Raw genomic sequence first — 18,045 nt, 5'->3', positions numbered from 1 at the left:
CCATTTTTTGTACTTAAATTTGTATGTTTTTATTTGTATTTACAATTTTTATAATGCGGAAATATCGGGAGCCATTAGAATAGTTTTCAAAGAAACAAAGACAGCATTGCAATTTCTGAATTTATTGTAAAATGTGATTTTTATAAATCTCTTCTAGACTTCATTTGAAAAACTTTTTGAAATGTATAATAAAAGTATTTTCAATCAACTATGACTCAAGACATGATAAATCTGATATACTATTTTAAGTTGAATATGCAAAGGTCAAATTTGATGAAGTCATTAATAAATTTGCAAAAGTTAAGAATCAAAAGCAAACTATAATATTATTACCATTACTGTAACAGACCAATATGTAGGTAGATATGTTTTTCCTCCTTTTTTCAAAAACTATATTAATGTACTTAAAATGATTACTCTCTTACTTTTTCCTTTTGCTGTTTTAGCACATTTAAATTGTTTACTTTTTTAATGGTATAATTACGTACATTAAGTTAAAAAATACTATCTGCATTTTTTTCTTATCATTATTCTTTAATATCAGGATTATTATTACAAATAATTTTGTCGGGGAGGGGTTTAAAGATGATCTATTCTAGTGTCAAGTATGATAGGTACACTGCTCCTATGGACCTCTTTCCAAGGTCACACAGTGAGAAAGGGGTAGAATCAATAGTAAAAATCTAGTTTTCTGCTCTTTTTTGCTATATAATGCTGTTCAAACAAAACATAGTGAGTCATGAGGATTGGCAAAAACGAATATGTATTTCACATTCCAATATATCAAAAATAATTAAGAGATTTTAAAAAACACAATGTGAATCACTTAAGATATATATATTTTTTAGTTAAAAATAAAAGTACAACTAACTTTGGTCTCATTTTTCTTTGTTTCTTCTAGCAAGTGATCATAAAAAATCATGTGGTATTAAAAATCAAAGTCACACAAGGAGCAGATGACTTTATTAGTGAATTCTACCAAACATTTCAAGAATTAACACAAATCCTTTTCAAACTATTCCAAAAAAATTAAAGAGGATGGAAGGTTTAACTCATTCTATGAGGCCAGCACTGTGCTAATACTAACTGATACAACATATACCTCAACAAAAAACTAGCAAACTAAATTCAACAGTATATCAAAAGGATCAGATGCTATAATCAAGTAGGATTTGTTCCTGGAATGCAAGGATGGTTCAACATATGAGAATCAACTGACAAAATACACTACAACAACAGAATGAAGAAAAAACACATAAACATCTCAATTGATACTGAAAACACATTTGACAAAATTCAACACCCTGACATGATAAAAACAACTTAAAAACCAGTAATAGTAGGAAACTATCTCAACATAATAAAGGTAATATGTGAAAAACTCACAGCTATCATATCTGATTGTGAAAAACTGAAAGCTTTCCCTCTAATATCAGGAACAAGACAAGTATTCTGCTTTTTCAACTTCTATTCAACATAGTATTTGAAGTCCTAACCAGAGCTATTAGGCAAGAAAATAAAAGGCATCCCAAATGGAAAGGAAGAAGTAAAATTATCTGTACTCACAAACAACATGATTTATATGTCAAAAATTGTAAGATTCCACAAAAAACTGCTAGAAATACTAAACAAATTGAGCAAATCTACAGGATACAAAATCAACATGCAAAGTTAGTTGCATTTCTATACCCTAACAAAAAACAATCCAAAAAAAATTTAAGAAAACCATTCCATTTACAATAGCATTGAAAAAGAATAAAATACTTAGAATAAATTTAATCAAGGAGGCAAAAGACCTGTATGCTAAAAACTACAAAACATTGTTGAAAGAAATTAAAGACACAAATCAATGGAAAGGCATCTCATGCTTATGGACTGGAAAATTTTATTTTGTTAAGATGTCAATACTATCCAAAGTGATCTACAGATTTGATAAAATCCTTATTAAAATCCCAATGATGTTTTTTTTTACAGAAACAGAAAAATCCATCCTAAAATGTATATGAAGTGACACCAAATAGTCAAAACAAAAACAATTCTTGAAAAAGAAGAGCAAAATTGATGTCTCATACTATGTTAACCATGTGTTCATGATGTTTTTACATCTGGGGCCTTGTTGACCCTGGAGAGACTGTTCCTTCCAGAGCTAACTTATTCCTAGAGATAGTAAACAACCACCCTGTGAGAATACCTTTTATATGCAAGCCAACCAATACAAAGCCCATACCCTAACTACCTTCTTTATTGGACTCGCACATTCTGGGTCACTACCTACCTACCCTGGGCCAGGTACCAGACAACTACGCTCTTATGCCCCAGAACTTGATAAAATTATTTGAACTAAACAATCCTAAGCCTGATTACCCTGCTTCATATGTAACTTCCTTTGGAAACCACAATAAAAGCTCTTGCCTATGTTTTCCCCTCTTTCACTCTGCCTGACAAACCCTAGTGCTTTCCTACATGGTCCTGTGTACACAGCATGACCCCTCCTTTTGAGAACTATGAGTAACAAATTGTCTTTATTGGAGATGGCAATCATCTCCAATCTGTTGGCTTCACCAAATCTAAATAATAAAATCTACATTAAAAAACACATTTCCTAATTTCAAAACATACTGCAAAGCTACTGTAATCAGTGTGGGACTAGCATAAAGATAGATATTTAGACCAATGGAAAAGCCCTTTGTCCATTTTTTATCAAACTGTTTTATTGTTGTTGTTGTTATTGAACTATATAGTTTTTAAAAATATATTTTTAATATTAACCCATTATTAAATACATGATTTGCAAATATTTATCATATTCTAGGGAATTGCCTTTTCACTCTGTTCATAATGTCATTTAATGCACACACATTTTTAATTTTGGTGAAGTAAAAACAAAAATTTATTTTTACTTTTGTTGCCTGTGCTTTTGGTGTCACAGGCAAGGAATCATTGACAAATCCAATGTCATGAGGTTTCCCTGTTTTCTTCTAAGAATTTTATAGTTTTAAGCCTTACATTTAGGTCTTTGTTCCATTTTGAAATAACTTTTGTATATGATATAAGGTAAGGGTCCAGTATCTTTTTTTTTTGCATGTGAATATACAGTTTTCCCAGCACTACTTGTTGAAAAGATTGTCCTTTCGCTATTGAATGGTCTTGGCATATAAAGATTTAATACAATTCTCATCAAAATCCCAATGGACATTTCTACAAAGAAGGTATACAAATGTCCAAAAATCTTAAGAAAAGATGTTCAACATCACTAATCATTAGGGAAATGCAAACCAAAACCACAATGAGATAGCCATTAGAATGGCTACTATGAAAAAAAAACCCACCAGAAAATAACAAGGATGTGGAGAAAATGGAATGCTTGCACACTGTGCTGGTGGGGCGATAAAAATGGTGCAACTTCTGTGGTTCCTCAGAAAATTAAAAATAGAAATACCATATGATACAGTAAGTCCACTTCTGGGTGTATATCCAAAAGAATGAAAAGGAGGAATTTGAACAAATATCTGTTTACCCAAATTAATAGTAGTATTATTCACAATAGTCAAAAGGTAGAAGCAACCCAGTATCCATTGATAGATGAACAGATACACAAAATATAATCATCTTTAAAAAGGAATGAAATTCAGATACATGCTACAACACAGATGAACTATGAAGACACTATATAACAGAAGCCAATCACAAAAAGATAAATGCTATATGATTCCATTTAGAAAGAAACCTAGAGTAGTCAAATTTTGGAAACAGAAAGTGGAATGGCGGTTACCAGGGGTGAGGAGGGGAGAATGGGGCATTAGTGTTTAATGGGTACAGAGTCTCAGCTAGGAAAGATGAAAAAGTTCTGGAGATGGATGGTGGTGATGGCTGCAGAACAATGCGAATGTATTTTATGCTACTGAACTGCATACTTAAAAGTGCTTAAACCGGTAAATTTTATGTTAGGTATATTTTATCACAATAAAAAAATTCAAATCAGGTTTCAGAGGATTCTTCATAAATGAAACCAACTACATTCTTTTATAAAGTGGACACAACTGATTTTCTGAAGATACATTTGGAAAATGCCAAAAAAAAAAAAAATTGAAGAGAAAGTTTGTTAATGAGCTACAACTGTATACTAGGAGTAATTAGCTTTAATGGTTTTGTCTCTTTCTATAACAAAGTGAAAAATAGTAATAATAAACTGTCTTACATATATCCCATTAGACATAAATTTAAAGAGAAGCCAATCTTCAAGCCAAACCATTCTAGGACCAGGTCTAGAAATGAACTCTGGGACACATAATACATTTCTGCATGCTTTAGTCTAAGTCAGTGGTTCTCAAATGGGAATGGATTTTGATGCTTCTGTCTCCCAGATTTTTGGTTGTCACAGCATAGGTTAGGGGGAGGTGCTCCTGGCATATAAGGGGTTGAGGCCAAAGATGCTGCAAACATCCTACAAAGCACAGGCCAACTCCTCTCCACCCCCCAAAGAATTACCTGGTCCAAAATGTCAATAGTGCAGAGGTTGAGAAACCCTGGTCTCAGAGAAAACTCAGTCTAAAAGGCCCTATGGAACTTCTGTCAGTAATACACATGCCATTAATTGTACATATGCCCGACACAAACAAATGAAAAAGTATTTACTTTGATAAGAAGTGTCAGAATAACAACTGTCAGTAATGATTTTAAATAGAATATTACCTATTGATCTATTAACTCTGCATTTTCACACTCTATCAAGAACAATGTATAATCTATGCTATCTCACTGATCTCATAAAAATCATACTGGGATATAACTAAATCTAATAAATATTTGTGGACAAGATGAATCAAAGGATTCATGTTTACTTCATTACTATCTCTAGTTTGGTTGAATGTGGCTTCAAAAGTTGATACTTGTGTATGGAAACCAAGTTTAAACTATTCACACATATTAACAAGCTCATTTCCCTTGATGGCATATTTTTAAGAGCCAGTGAATTTTATAAGCTACGTGTATTTTCTTTTATTTTTATGCTACTTGTATTTTCATTGCACTACTCCTATTGCTAGCATCAAAAATACAACTTTGTATTAGTGAGTCGTTTTCAAGACATTTATTGTTCTTATGAATGTACTTTTTGATATCAATTGTGGGAAATGTGATTTGGATGAATGACGTTTATCATAATTTACTTCCCACAGAATTCCACAAATTGTCTTGACATAAAAGAATTAATGATTAATGGCAAGAGTCTATTTTATTCCATTACTACTCCCATCTTTCTTTGTTCTGAGAGCCATTCAAATACACAAAATGTAGCCAACAGTATAACTAAGGACAACAATTAACATCAGATTGCAAAATGCAGCTAGACGTCAATTTTGCTTTGTACATATTTGCTAGATGAGAAATTAAACTTTACCTCTATGTCTTTTATATATTTGTAGTGTGAAACCTCTGCCACGTCAAAGTTTTGGCAAAAGCTGGATGACAGAAAAAAAAATTCTTAAAGATATGTATTTCAAATCTATTGCTAACTACATAAACTGAAAAAGAAATAAAGACTAAAGGTTCATTGCCTTGGAAGAGTATAAAAGCAGCGATTCTCAACCTGTGGGTCGAGACCCCTTTGGGGAGGTCTAACGACCCTTTCACAGGGGTCGCCTAAGACCATCGGAAAACACATATATAATTACATATTGTTTTTGTGATTAATCACTATGCTTTAATTATGTTCAATTTGGAACAATGAAAATACATCCTGCATATCAGATATTTACATTACGATTCATAACAGTAGCAAAATTACAGTTATGAAGTAGCAACGAAAATAATTTTATGGTTGGGGGTCACCACAACATGAGGAACTGTATTAAAGGGTCGCGGCATTAGGAAGGTTGAGAACCACTGGTATAAAGAATTTTTATTCTTCTAGGAAAAGCACATCTTTGTGTGACTTATAGCTGGTTAATTTTATTTTGAGAAAATACTCAGGGTGGCTGATTATGCAAGTAGGTTTCACAGACTCCATATCAGTTCTTAGTGAAACACAACATTTCAGTACATTCTAAAATAGTAACTTTAATGTGTACTCTATAGATAATTCAGTAACGTTCTCTAACATAATACCTATAGAAATATATTTAAAACTAAAGTATTCTAAGGGCTTTCTTATTTCTTGAGGCTACCTTAAGAAAAAACAACCAGGGACAGCATCTTTTAATTCAGAAAATCATGAATGGCAGGATTTTCAAGGGCTTTGCCAACTCTAATAAACCACAACAGGGCTCTTATGCACAAAGTGACTGCCTGCACCTTAAACAAATGATTGAACTGGCAGGGAAGATGTGCCACCTTACATATGAAAAGTGATATACAATTTGCAAAACCATTTCACATAAACCACGTAATATAATCTATCAGGTAAGTAAAATATTAATCCATAAGGTTAAGTAAAATAGGTATTTATTTTGCAGATGAAGAGCTTGAAGCTCAAGGCATTGTCGAAGAACATACTGCTAGCTAATAAAGAAAACAGCTAGAAATAGAAGACACTGTACTTTTTTTTTTTTTTTTTTACCAAATCTGGTGATTTTCTTACTTACATATAATTAATACACCAAATGTGAAAAAAGTTCAAAGTGCCAAGAAGAACCATTCCAATTCCAATTTAATTTTAGGTTAGTTCTGCTCAAGGATGAAAAGAATTGCCATTTTATCAGAATCATAACTACTCTGACGATGTCTTCGAAAGACCAATAATGTGTGAGAGCATATTCACACTTGGATTGCGGGAAACGAGTTAAGTCGGCTCGCGTGAATTGCGCGTACTCCGCGGGAGCCGTCTTAACTCCGTTCATATAGATTTGCGGTGGAGTGCGGGAAACGTGTAAACTCGGGCCGATTGTAACTGCGTATTACCAAATATTTGTTTGTTTGCCGTTCACAAAGATACCTACCTGCGTATGCGAACCGCCATCTTATATTTTGGCGGGAAATTCACCCGACACCGTAGTGTTCTCATAAATCTGCTTAAATCACGCAGCAACATGTTCAACATGCATAGGGCACCCTTAATTTTCATTGTGAAAGCCAAGAGAATTGCACATGTTACAGCCAGGAATAGCCAGTGTTCTTACAGAAAAAGTCTTTTTGCTTCTCAAACACAGAAATGCTCCTGGTGCCTTCACTAACAATTTGTTTAATATAGCAATCAAGGTTCTCCACAATCATTCTCAGATATAACCCGTTAGATCAGGGTGGGGAATGTCTGGCCTGCAGGCCATATGAGACCTGCAAAATCATTTCGTCTGGGCCTGCCAAGGCATTAGGTTTGAGTTAATTAAACGTTCGACCAAATATAATAGGCTAATTTTTAAAAAATATATTTGTATTAATTTCAGAGAGAAAGGGTGAGGGAGAGAAACGTCAATGATGAGAGAGAATCATTGATCTGCTGCCTCCAGCACACCCTCCACTGGGGATCGAGCCTGCAAACTGGTTATGTGCCCTTGTCAGGAATTGAACTGGGGACCTTTCAGTCTGCAGGCCGACGCGTTATCCACTGAGCCAAACCGGCTAGGGCAAGCAGGCTAATTTTTAAGTTGATAACTTTGTATGGCCTGCAAATGATGTTATAAATACCCAAATGGCAGTTGGCAGAAAAAAAGTTCCCCACCATGCTTTAGATAGTCCACACCCCAGCTCTACAGACTACTGAATTCTAACATCTTTTGTCTTTTCTCACATGATATCCGTCATCCTCTCATATTTTTCTTCCCGTATCCTGTCAATTGAAGTCCAACTCATTGAGCAAGGTTGGAACGAATGCTAGCATCCTCCTAATAAATTACTTTTTTGCCAGATCCTACAAAGTTCCTTGTGACCGGACCACAGCTTTTACAGCTTTTACTTTATCCTTCATTATATTAGTACTAGAGGCTCGATGCACAAAATGCATGCAAGAGTAGGCCTTCCTTCCCCGGCTGCTGGCACTGGCTTTCCTCTGGCACTAGGGACCCGGGCTTTTTCTCCGGCCACCGGCAGGCACCCAGGACCCGGGCTCCCCTCGCAGCCTTGGCTTCATCTGGAAGGTTGTCCGGTCTAATTAGCATATTATGCTTTTATTATTATAGACTAGTGGTTTGGGACCCCCTAGACTTTTACCTCCTGAGTATACAAACTGCTTCAAACTTAACAAACTAAAATTTTTCTCCTAGCAAAGTAGAGGATTAAAAAAAAAAAAATCTGTCCAGCCAGGAAAAGCCCATTGAAGCCCCCGTTCCTGCCTCCACAGTGCTCTCTAGACACAGTGCAAACACTCCACCCAACCCAGACTTTCCTGCCTATGGCTTCACCTTGCCCTTTTATCAAGGTGCTCTGCAATGGCCTGTTTCCTGACCTGGCCTGCTAGAAACAATCCTACTCTTCTTGGGCAGCCTTCCCCCCTGGCTTGAATGTCAAGTTCTTTCAGTAGGCTTGATTCATCAAACTGTTCAATATTTAAACTTTATATCAATATTTAAAGTTGAGCAGAGGGTGAAGAAATTCAAACTGGGGCAAGGTTCATTCCATTATATTTTTACACAATGCCAAATCTGAACAACACCTTCCAGAGAAATGGAGATAGTAACACTCGTTGATACACGCACATGCAAAAAGGTGTGTATTTCAGAATGACTTAGCATTTTCAACATTTCTTAATAAGTGTATCTTTATTGGTTTAAAGCAATATATAAGCTATATAAATAATTCATGAAAATTATATGTGAAAACACCAAATTATAACAGGACCTTAAATCCTTAAGCTATTTTTCCACATCTGAATTTAGTTAAGATATAATTAAAATAAGCAAAGCACTACCCGGCAAGTGATTCACATGCAATTATGACTATTCACTAAATAACCCATCCACAGGCATGAAGGCTTCCTTTTCTAGAAGAAATATACATACTATACTCAACGCTTCAGGTGCAAAGGAAGATTTATATTTCCAATCTGGTGAGTATTTTTTGTTCCATGTAAAAGTCCTATTCTCTCTCCTCCATAAAACAAATACCACTTTCAAGGAAAAGATGGAAATGTTGAAAAGGTGGGAAAAAAAGGTCAAGGTCTGTAATTTAAACTATAAAAATATGGATGGTGCAATCATGTGCCCATACCTCTTCAAAACATCATGAATGAATTAGCCATTTTATTTTATTTTTTTTAAATATATATTTTATTGATTTTTTACAGAGAAGAAGGGAGAGGGATAGAGAGTTAGAAACATCCATGAGAGAGAAACATCAATCAGCTGCCTCCTGCACGCCCCCCATTGGGGATGTGCCCGCAACCAGGGTACATGCCCTTGACCGGAATCGAACCCGGGACCCTTGAGTCCGCAGGCCGACGCTCTATCCACTGAGCCAAATCGGTTTGGCAGAATTAGCCATTTTAAAATCATTGCATAAAAAACCAAATTCAGATAACTTCTTTTTATCAAAAGCTAATATGATTATAATAAAAGCCCTGAAGTTAGAGGCTCCAATACCCAAATGATCTACTTTTACCTTTTTTCGTTCCTGCTCCCTCTGTTGGAGTCTACAGACTGAGTCAGTAGCTGCTTGCACTGAAATAAAACAGAGAATGGGTTTTCAATTAGCAGCCCTTGATCAATGAAAGAAAGACCTGGAAAAACAAATATGTAGATTGTTTTAGATCTCAAAAAACTATGCAAAACAACAACAACAAAAAAACCACGATACTATTTTGGTTGTGGTGGGGTAGCAAAAAAAGAAGTTCTACCAATATATTCAGTATGTCATAATAAGAACTACCATCATTCTTGAGCTTTGAGTTGCAAGCCAAAGGCATTTAAGTACTAATTCCAATGACAAATTGTCAACAATAACCTTAGAATTCTCTAAAAAGATATAAACTTAGCATTACATTTTGACTGTGCCTTTACAGTGTCTTTCCCATTCACTAGGTCCCTCTCCCTTTGTCTCTTGCACACTACTGCTCTCTTGCAGACATTACTGGAATGCTTCAGCAACTTTCTACTATTCTTCTTGCCTCTGCTCTCGTCTTCAAATTCATCCTGGCTGCCACTGCCAGATTCAAACTTCTCCAGATTGTTTTCATTGAGTTGTTTTCCTTTCTAATGGACCAAAACTGTTAATAACAATTACTATGGTTATTTATTAGTACTATGGTGCCAAGACCTGTACTTTCCATGTATTATTCCTTTTAATCCCACTTTTCTATTTAGAAGAGGATCACTGTCACACTTTACAGAGTATTGGCATTTGTAAAAAACAGGGGTAAAGAGGTAGATGTCACTCAAGGAGGTAATATGACTAACTAATGACCCAGCACGTGAAATCATGCAAGACCCGGGACCCACCCCCCCGAGTCCCAGCGTGGGGTGGGACCCAGAGTCAAGTCCCCACCCACCCGCGCACACCTTGCTGCACACGTAGCCCCGCCCACCTGTGCGCAGCGAGGCCTCCTGGTGACTGGTCTTTGGTTGTTACAGCGTTAAGACCACTGGGTTTTTATTATATAGATAAATACAAAAAGTAGGATTAAAATCAGATCTCTGACTCTAAAGACTTGACTCTTTTTTTTTTTTTTTTTAATATATTTTATTGATTTTTTACAGAGAGGAAGGGCGAGAGATAGAGAGTTAGAAACATCGATGAGAGAGAAACATCGATCAGCTGCCTCCTGCACACCCCCCACTGGGGATGTGCCCGCAACCCAGGTACATGCCCTTAACCGGAATCGAACCTGGGACCTTTCAGTCCGCAGGCCGACGCTCTATCCACTGAGCCAAACCGGTTTCGGCTAAAGACTTGACTCTTATCCTCAACACTCCATTCCTCTTATAATTTCATCGATGAAGCTGGTTTTAATCCATCAGTTATTTAAACCTTTTCATTTACTGGATCCATTGTATTTACATAAATGTCATCACTTACTTCACTGTTTAGTGTGCAGGCTAAGAGTCAGACTTTGTTAAATCTAGAGCTGAGCACTTATTAATTGTCTCACTGATCTTTGGCATGTTTGTTTACTTATTCTTTCATTCATTTGCCAAGTATTTATTGTCAGGTGCTGTTATTGCTACTGTTGCTAATTTTGTAGCATCTTAGTTCTCCATTTGTAAAACAACAAAGAGGACTTCAGAATTGATAAAAGAATTAAATAAGATAGCACATATATAAATACTAATAAAAGTCACTTAGCGTAGTTCTTCACACATAGTAAGCAGAGTAATAGATCAGTACATAATATTCTATTTAAAATACTTCTGACTGCTGTTATTTACTTCTTACCCAAGTAAATACATTTTCATTTATCTCTATAAGGCATGTGTAGAAGTAATGGCATGTGTAATACTGACAAATGTAAGCAGTCAAGAAATGCTACTGTTCTATTATTAGAACTATTATTCTATTTACTATACTATCCCTACTGAAAGTGCTTCCCTTATTCCTTTCCTATAATTAAAATGTTTTACTTGTTTCAAAAGCTCAGTTCAAGGTTTACTGCCTTCATAAAATCCCCCGGATTAATCCTTTCCCTATAAGAATTTCCCCTTATTTGGTATGTAACACCCTACCACTTTAGCTTGCATTTGCTTAAAGAGAGGTTTACCTAGCTGTTTTACAATTATGCCTTCCTATCTCACCTCAATCTGGCCCCAACTAGGTCACAAGTTCCACAACAGGGCAGGGACTGTGATTCTCTTTCAGAAGAATTTTAGGACCCACCCTGTGAAAATATGGTTAAGAGGAGGATTCTGCTTTTAAAAGTCAGGTTTTCATCAGTAACCATTCGCTTTATAGTTATATCAAAGATAGTATTTTAGTACTGAAAATTAGGTTCCCTATCATTCATTGTTTGTTCTAACAGAAAAGATGAAAACAAACCAAAATAGGTGCTGATTAGATCTGCCTTCTTTCTGTGCTATACTAGTATTAATATTACATCATCTTTCCTGAGCAGTGGTTTTTATAATTTCCTGGTTTTTTATTTTTTTGGAGGGGGGTGATGGAAGGAAGGCTATAAACATAACTTAAAAATATCCATTTTGTGGTCTTTGTTTCATTATTTTCAGGTCTTTCTTGGTTTAATCTGACAAGAGTTATAGGACTATGACATTTATTTTGTCATTTATTATATCCTTTAAAATTTAATTAGAACAGATCTGACAAAGTTATACTTTTGTTCCTTACCAGGATTGTCTTGGTGCTTAGACAAAATATATATTTCTAGAAAATTCCTTTGAAGTAATTTACTTTTTAATTCTTTAGCCACACAATAAAAAAGGTTTACTTTCTGAGTATAATAAAATCTGCTTTTCTAAAGTCTAGGAAAGTCACCTGACTAGAGCAAACATTCCCTTTCTTCACAATTAGAGACTCAAAGAGGAAAAGGACCATTTATCCAAACCTTCCTATCACTTCCACAGGACTTACTGGTCAATAGGAAGCAGTTGCCCCTGTTGTCTCAGTGTTTTAGGAAACTATACTGACTTTAAAAAGTCAAGAATTGATCAAATTATTTTCTCTCAACTGAAAGATTATTCAAGGAAATTAGTATAACATACAGTAATTGTGCTGCATATAGTAGTTAATGTCCCAACTGTCTTCACATAAAAGAAACAAATTCATCCTGTCATGGTAGGTATGTGTAAACCTCAAATACATACATAAGAAAATAATTTTGGTTGGTATTAGGAGCAGATGTTGGCTGAATTCTCATTCATTCATTTATTTCAATAAACAAATAATTAGTGGCTATAATGTGCCAGCCACTGCTATTCTAGGTGCCAGGGATACTGCAGAGAACAGAGTCCCTGAGCTCATGAAACTTATTTTAGTTGGGGAGACAGAGCATATAGATAAATAGTTAGCATATCAGGAAATGATGGAGAAAAACAAAGCAAGGTAGGGAGGCCAGAGAATGCCAAAGTGAGGGGAGATGAATGTTAGAGTGGCTGAGTTAGGTCTCACTGTTGACATCTGAGCAGAGACAAATGGGAAATGAGAATGTATAGAAATCTGAGAAAAGAGTATTCCAGAGGGAGTAGTAAATGCAAAGGCCCTGAGGTGGGAGTGTGCTTGGCACATTAGAGGAAGAATAAGGTAGCCAGAGTAGCTAGAACAAAGCAAGCGGCGGCGGGGGGAGGAGGGCATTGAAAATAAGAGTCACTGAGCCAGAAGAATTTGTTAATAAAATATACATGAGGGGAGAAAGAATGAATGAAAAAGGGGAAGAAAAAAGAATACAGGGAGGGAGGGAAGGAGTGGAGATGGAGAGGAAAAAAGGAAGAGAAGAGAAAGGGAGGAGAAGGGAGGGAAAGGGAAGAGAGAAGGGATGAATAAAGGAGGGAAGAAGGGAGGTGAAGAAGATGAAGTGGGGGAAAGAGAGCACTCCAGAGAAAGAGATGAAGAAGGGAGAGAAAGATAGGAGTTCAGATTTTTCAGCCTGAGCATCTAGGGAATGGTAATGTCATTCATGAAATGGTATAAAATGAGGTAAAAGCAGAACTGAGGAAAGAATTCAAGTCTGGTTCTGGATAGGTTATACTGAGATGCTTATTAGACATCTAAGTAGACTAAGCAGTTGGATGTAAAAAGTCTAGCAATCCAGAGAGGAGCCTAGGGTTAAAACATGAATGTAGAATTGATGAATGGCACACAGATAATATTCAAAACTGTGATTCTACATGAGACCACCAAGCAAGGTAGTAGAGAAAGAAAAGATATCCCAGACCCAAGCCTTAGGACACAACGATGTTAAAAGTCAAGAAAAAGGTGTGAACTAACAAAGTAGAATGGAAGGAGGCGCCTGTGTTGTAGGAAAAAATCCAAGAGAAAGTGATGTCTCAGAAGAAAAGGTGGACTTTGCTTATTACTTTCTCAAAGATTCACAAAAGCAATATTCTGAAGTTGAAAGAACTTGAGCTTTAGAGCAGAACTAGGTCTGCATGGTAATTCCTCTGATTATTATTGGAGAACCATCGATATTAAACCACTATAAATTTCAGTTTCTATAAAGTAGGGAGGATAATAAATACTTATTTTACAGAGTTATGATAGTTTATGAAGAAACTACAGGTAAAAATTCTAACTAATAAAGTGCTATAAAAGTAGTATTTTAAATCATGAGTTCTTAATAATTTCTAGGTAAAGAGGCAGAGTGTAGCAAAAACAGACAAGGTTAGCCCCTTAAATACCTCATAAAATACATAAAAAACTATAAAAGAGTAAGAGGGGGGAAAAATCTCCATCCTTTACTGAAAAAGGAAATATTATAATTGCATACTATAAACTTTGAAAAGTGGTGGCCAAGAATAGGAACACAGATTCTAATAAAGAACTGAGACTCCTAAACTCACCATAACTAATCCTCTCCCAAAAGTCAGAGAAAGAAAACGAGTAGACAAAACTCTTAGAACTCTGATATGCTTTCATTTATCATTTATAGAGAAACAGATATGGGTGGGGGAGGGAAAAGGAACATAATATGTTAGAGGCAGATAAGACAGACAAAGTATCCATTCTGAAAAACCTAATAAAATTCTCCACTGGTACTTTGTAATACAAACAAACAAACAAACGAACAAAACCCACCTCAATTGAATCTATTAAAAGCGATCAAACATACAGCATGAAATGAAAATGTGACTGTAAAGCTAAGGAAACAAACTGAGAACTATAACAACATCATTACAGATCTAATAAACAAACCAGAAACAGAAAGAAGTTGAATAGTGTACAACTAAATATGCAATTGGCAGCATTATAACTGCAGAACAGAAACAAATACTATAAACCCTACTAAAGCTAAAATTCACAAGTGAGAGGTTGGGGAAGAGATGCAAGAGAAAAGGTTAAGTCTTAACCCCTCCAGGTCTCAAGGCATTAACTAATGCAGAAATAATGATGCTAACTTCAGAATGTCTTTCATTACTTTTCTTTGAATGATCTTTTAGCAACTACTACCTTTAATAGTAAAGAAACACATATTTTAATGTATTTATTTCAGCTTTAATTTTTTGTTTTGTTAAATTCAAATAAAATTTAAAATTAATACTTTAATTTAAAAAGACAATAGTGTGGTGAAGACGGGGGGTGGTAGCGGGGGGGGGACTGGATGGATGTGGGCAAGGGGGGTGAAAATGAGGGACATCTGCACTAGTGTAAACAATAAAAAATGTATATTAAAAAATTATATGATCCATTCTTATCAGAAGGTCTCTCCCCCTGCCCCCGCCCCCCTGATACTTGCCCATCTGTTCATTCAGCAGTCATCCCACTATCCATCCTTCCATTTGGATATATACAAAGTTGTCTGGAATGATGTTCTCCAAAGTTAAAAAGCAATGGTTATCTTTATGTAGTTATTAAGGTGATTTATTGCTTTCTCCTTTTTTCTTCTAATTTCTTAACTTCTTTTTCTTAGTGCTTTACATTTATCTTTTGTTTAAATAATAGAAAAATAGTCACTGCTCTTAAAAAGAGAGAGAGGCAGGAAGAGAGAGAAAGTTTATTTTACTATGGCTGTATTAGTTAAGTTGAATCAGGAATAACCTAGAGGCTTTCTGTCCTTACTCTCTAAAATCAAGGACAAGAATTCTAGATAACAAACTTGGTGAAGTATATTAAATAACTGAGTCAAACACAGACACTACTAGTATGTTCAGGATAAGAAAATAGTAAAGGCTGCATCTTGATGACAAGTTACTTTATGGGTTGTTTTTATGTATCTTCTTAGAACAGCAATTTTCAACTGGAGTGCTGCAAGAATTTTTAAAACATGCAGTACCTGACTAGTCAGGGGTACTGACCTCTTTTCCCTTAGATCGCCAAATTATTCACAGCTGTCTAGTATGAATGAATCAAAATTATACCTATTTCTTTTGTCAAATATATTTTTTGGTGTGCCACAGAATTTTAGTAATTGGTTTATGTGTGCTATAAGATGAAAAAGGTTGAAAATTTCTGTCCTAGAGTTCTTTTGTTTTTTAATTAAAACTTTATTGTTCAGATTATTACAGTTGTTCCTCTTTTTTCCCCTCCACCCGGTTCCCACCCCACCCTCTGCCCTTACCTCCCCCACTGTCCTCATCCATAGGTGTACGATTTTTGTCCAGTCTCTTCCTGCACCCCCCACACCCCTTTCCCCCTAAGAATTGTCAGTCCACTCCCTTTCTATGCCCCTGATTCTATTATATTCACCAGTTTATTCTGTTCATCAGATTTTTTATTCACTTGATTTTTAGATTCACTTGTTGATAGAAATGTACTTGTTGTTCATAATTTTTATCTCTTCTCCTGGCACCCCTATAATTCGGATGTTGGTTTGCTTGAAGTTGTCCCAGAGGCTCCTTACACTATCCTCATATTCTTGGATTCTTTTTGCTTTTTGCTTTTCCAGTTGGGTGTTTTTTTACTTCTTGGTATTTCAAATCTTTGACTTGATTCTTGCAATCCTCTAGTCTGCTGTTGGATCTCTGCATAACATTCTCTACTTCAGTCAGTGTATGCTTAATTTCTATTTGGTCCTTTTTCATATCCTCAAGGGTCACACTAGATTTATTGAGGGTCTCACTAAATTTATCAGCAGTTTCTAGAAAACTCTTGAAAAACCTTACAACCGTGGTTTTGAACACTATATCTAGTAGCTTGCCCTCCTCCATTTCCGTCATTTGTGACCATCTGTTTGTCTCCGCATTTTGGCTGCTGTGTTGAGAGTGGCTTTCTGTGCTAGGTGTCCTATAGGGCCCAGTGGCTCAGCCTCCCCAATTACCTGAGGTGGACACTCTTTGTGCACCCCTCCGTGGGCTGCGTGCACAGTCTTGCCGTAGTCAAGCCTTGATTGTAGTTGGTATCACTGGGAGGAATCGACCTCCAGGCCAATTGGCTATGAGAATCAGCTGTGTCTATGGTGGGAGAACTTCTGTGCTGGAGACACCCTTATGGGGCAAGACTTGCTTCAGTGGGGCTTTGGTGCTCACTGAGTCTGCTCCTGAGTGTGTCCCTTATGGATCTGAGGAGTTGTAATCTGGATGATCCCACTCTGACCACTAGGTACACTGACTCTTAGATCTCTAAGGAGGTGCTAATTTAGCCTCTGCCTGAGGCTACCCAGCAAGAGCCACAGAGAGATCCGCAGATTCCTCTTCTTTGTTTGGGATTTGGAGGTGCCCAGATGAGGCCCAGCTGTGAAGCAATGCAAGCTGCTGTGGGGCCTTGGGCCTTCTTTTGGATGTTCTGGGTCTCTCTGACCCAGCTGCAGTTTGTTAGGTAATCTTAGATTGCAAAGGGCCAGGTCATCCATATGCAAAAGCCTCTGCACACAGCTTGTGTGGGGCGGGGTGTCAGGGAATCAACTGGGCGGATCAAGCAGCTATGGCGATCCTCAGTCCTGCATCAAGAGGCCCCGGATCTCAGTGTCCTGCGGTAATTGCCGCAAGCACCTCTGAGAGAAAGCCGCCCTCGAACACCCAATGCCAGACAGTCCAGCTTCTCCCCGTATGAGCCTGGGTCCCCAGAGACTAGCCCGGAACTGGAGTTCAGAGCAGGAGCTTGTGTCTCCCTCCTGATTGAAAAAGACAATCTCATCCTCAGTTGCCAGCCCTTTCCACGTGCGCCTCTGCACCTCCTCTGAGTCTCAGTGTGCTTTTCTCTTTCCTTTTAGTTATAGAATTTCCACTCAGCCAGCCTTCCTGTGGTTCTGGATGATGTCCATTTTGTCTTTTATTTGTATTTTTGAAGTGGTTGTGCGAGGCAGCAATTTCAGGTGTTTACCTATGCCGCCATCTTGGTTTCTCTCCTGTCCTAGAGTTCTTGTTTATTTTTGTGGTGTTAAGGATCCACAGGAGAATGTTAGTTTTAAAGGCTCTGCTCACACAAACACACTTTGCAAGATAGATGGCACTACACAGCCAAAAGCAGAAACAATTATGAGCTGCAGATTCTGTAACAGGTCTCATTCAAACAATTCGAGATGTCCCCACTTTACTGTTGCACAGCTATTTAGTTTTGTGCATCATGTTAGACCACCATCCA

General features: G+C 36.6%; 1 protein-coding gene across 4 annotated transcripts in view; it reads right to left on the bottom strand.

Annotated features, from left to right (window-relative positions):
- BLOC1S5 (biogenesis of lysosomal organelles complex 1 subunit 5) overlaps window positions 1-18,045 on the bottom strand; it is a 181,649-nt gene that overhangs the window by 140,103 nt on the left and 23,501 nt on the right. For 3 of the 4 annotated variants that reach the window (XR_011470274.1, XM_070405765.1, XM_070405768.1), the window contains one exon: window positions 9,529-9,587. Coding sequence is in view for 3 of the 4 variants with exons in the window: in XM_070405765.1 (XP_070261866.1) it covers window positions 9,529-9,587 (59 nt within the window). In the remaining variant the exon portion in view is untranslated. Of the gene's footprint in view, window positions 1-5,398; window positions 5,460-9,528; window positions 9,588-18,045 lie in introns of all 4 variants that reach the window. The other variant, XM_070405767.1, reaches the window with a different exon arrangement.

Source organism: Myotis yumanensis, unplaced genomic scaffold, assembly GCF_028538775.1.
Source record: "Myotis yumanensis isolate MYYU_CA2020_CCGP unplaced genomic scaffold, mMyoYum1.0.hap1 SCAF_2, whole genome shotgun sequence".
NCBI classification, from domain to species: domain Eukaryota; kingdom Metazoa; phylum Chordata; class Mammalia; order Chiroptera; family Vespertilionidae; genus Myotis; species Myotis yumanensis.
This window is presented reverse-complemented; position numbering and strand designations above follow the sequence as displayed.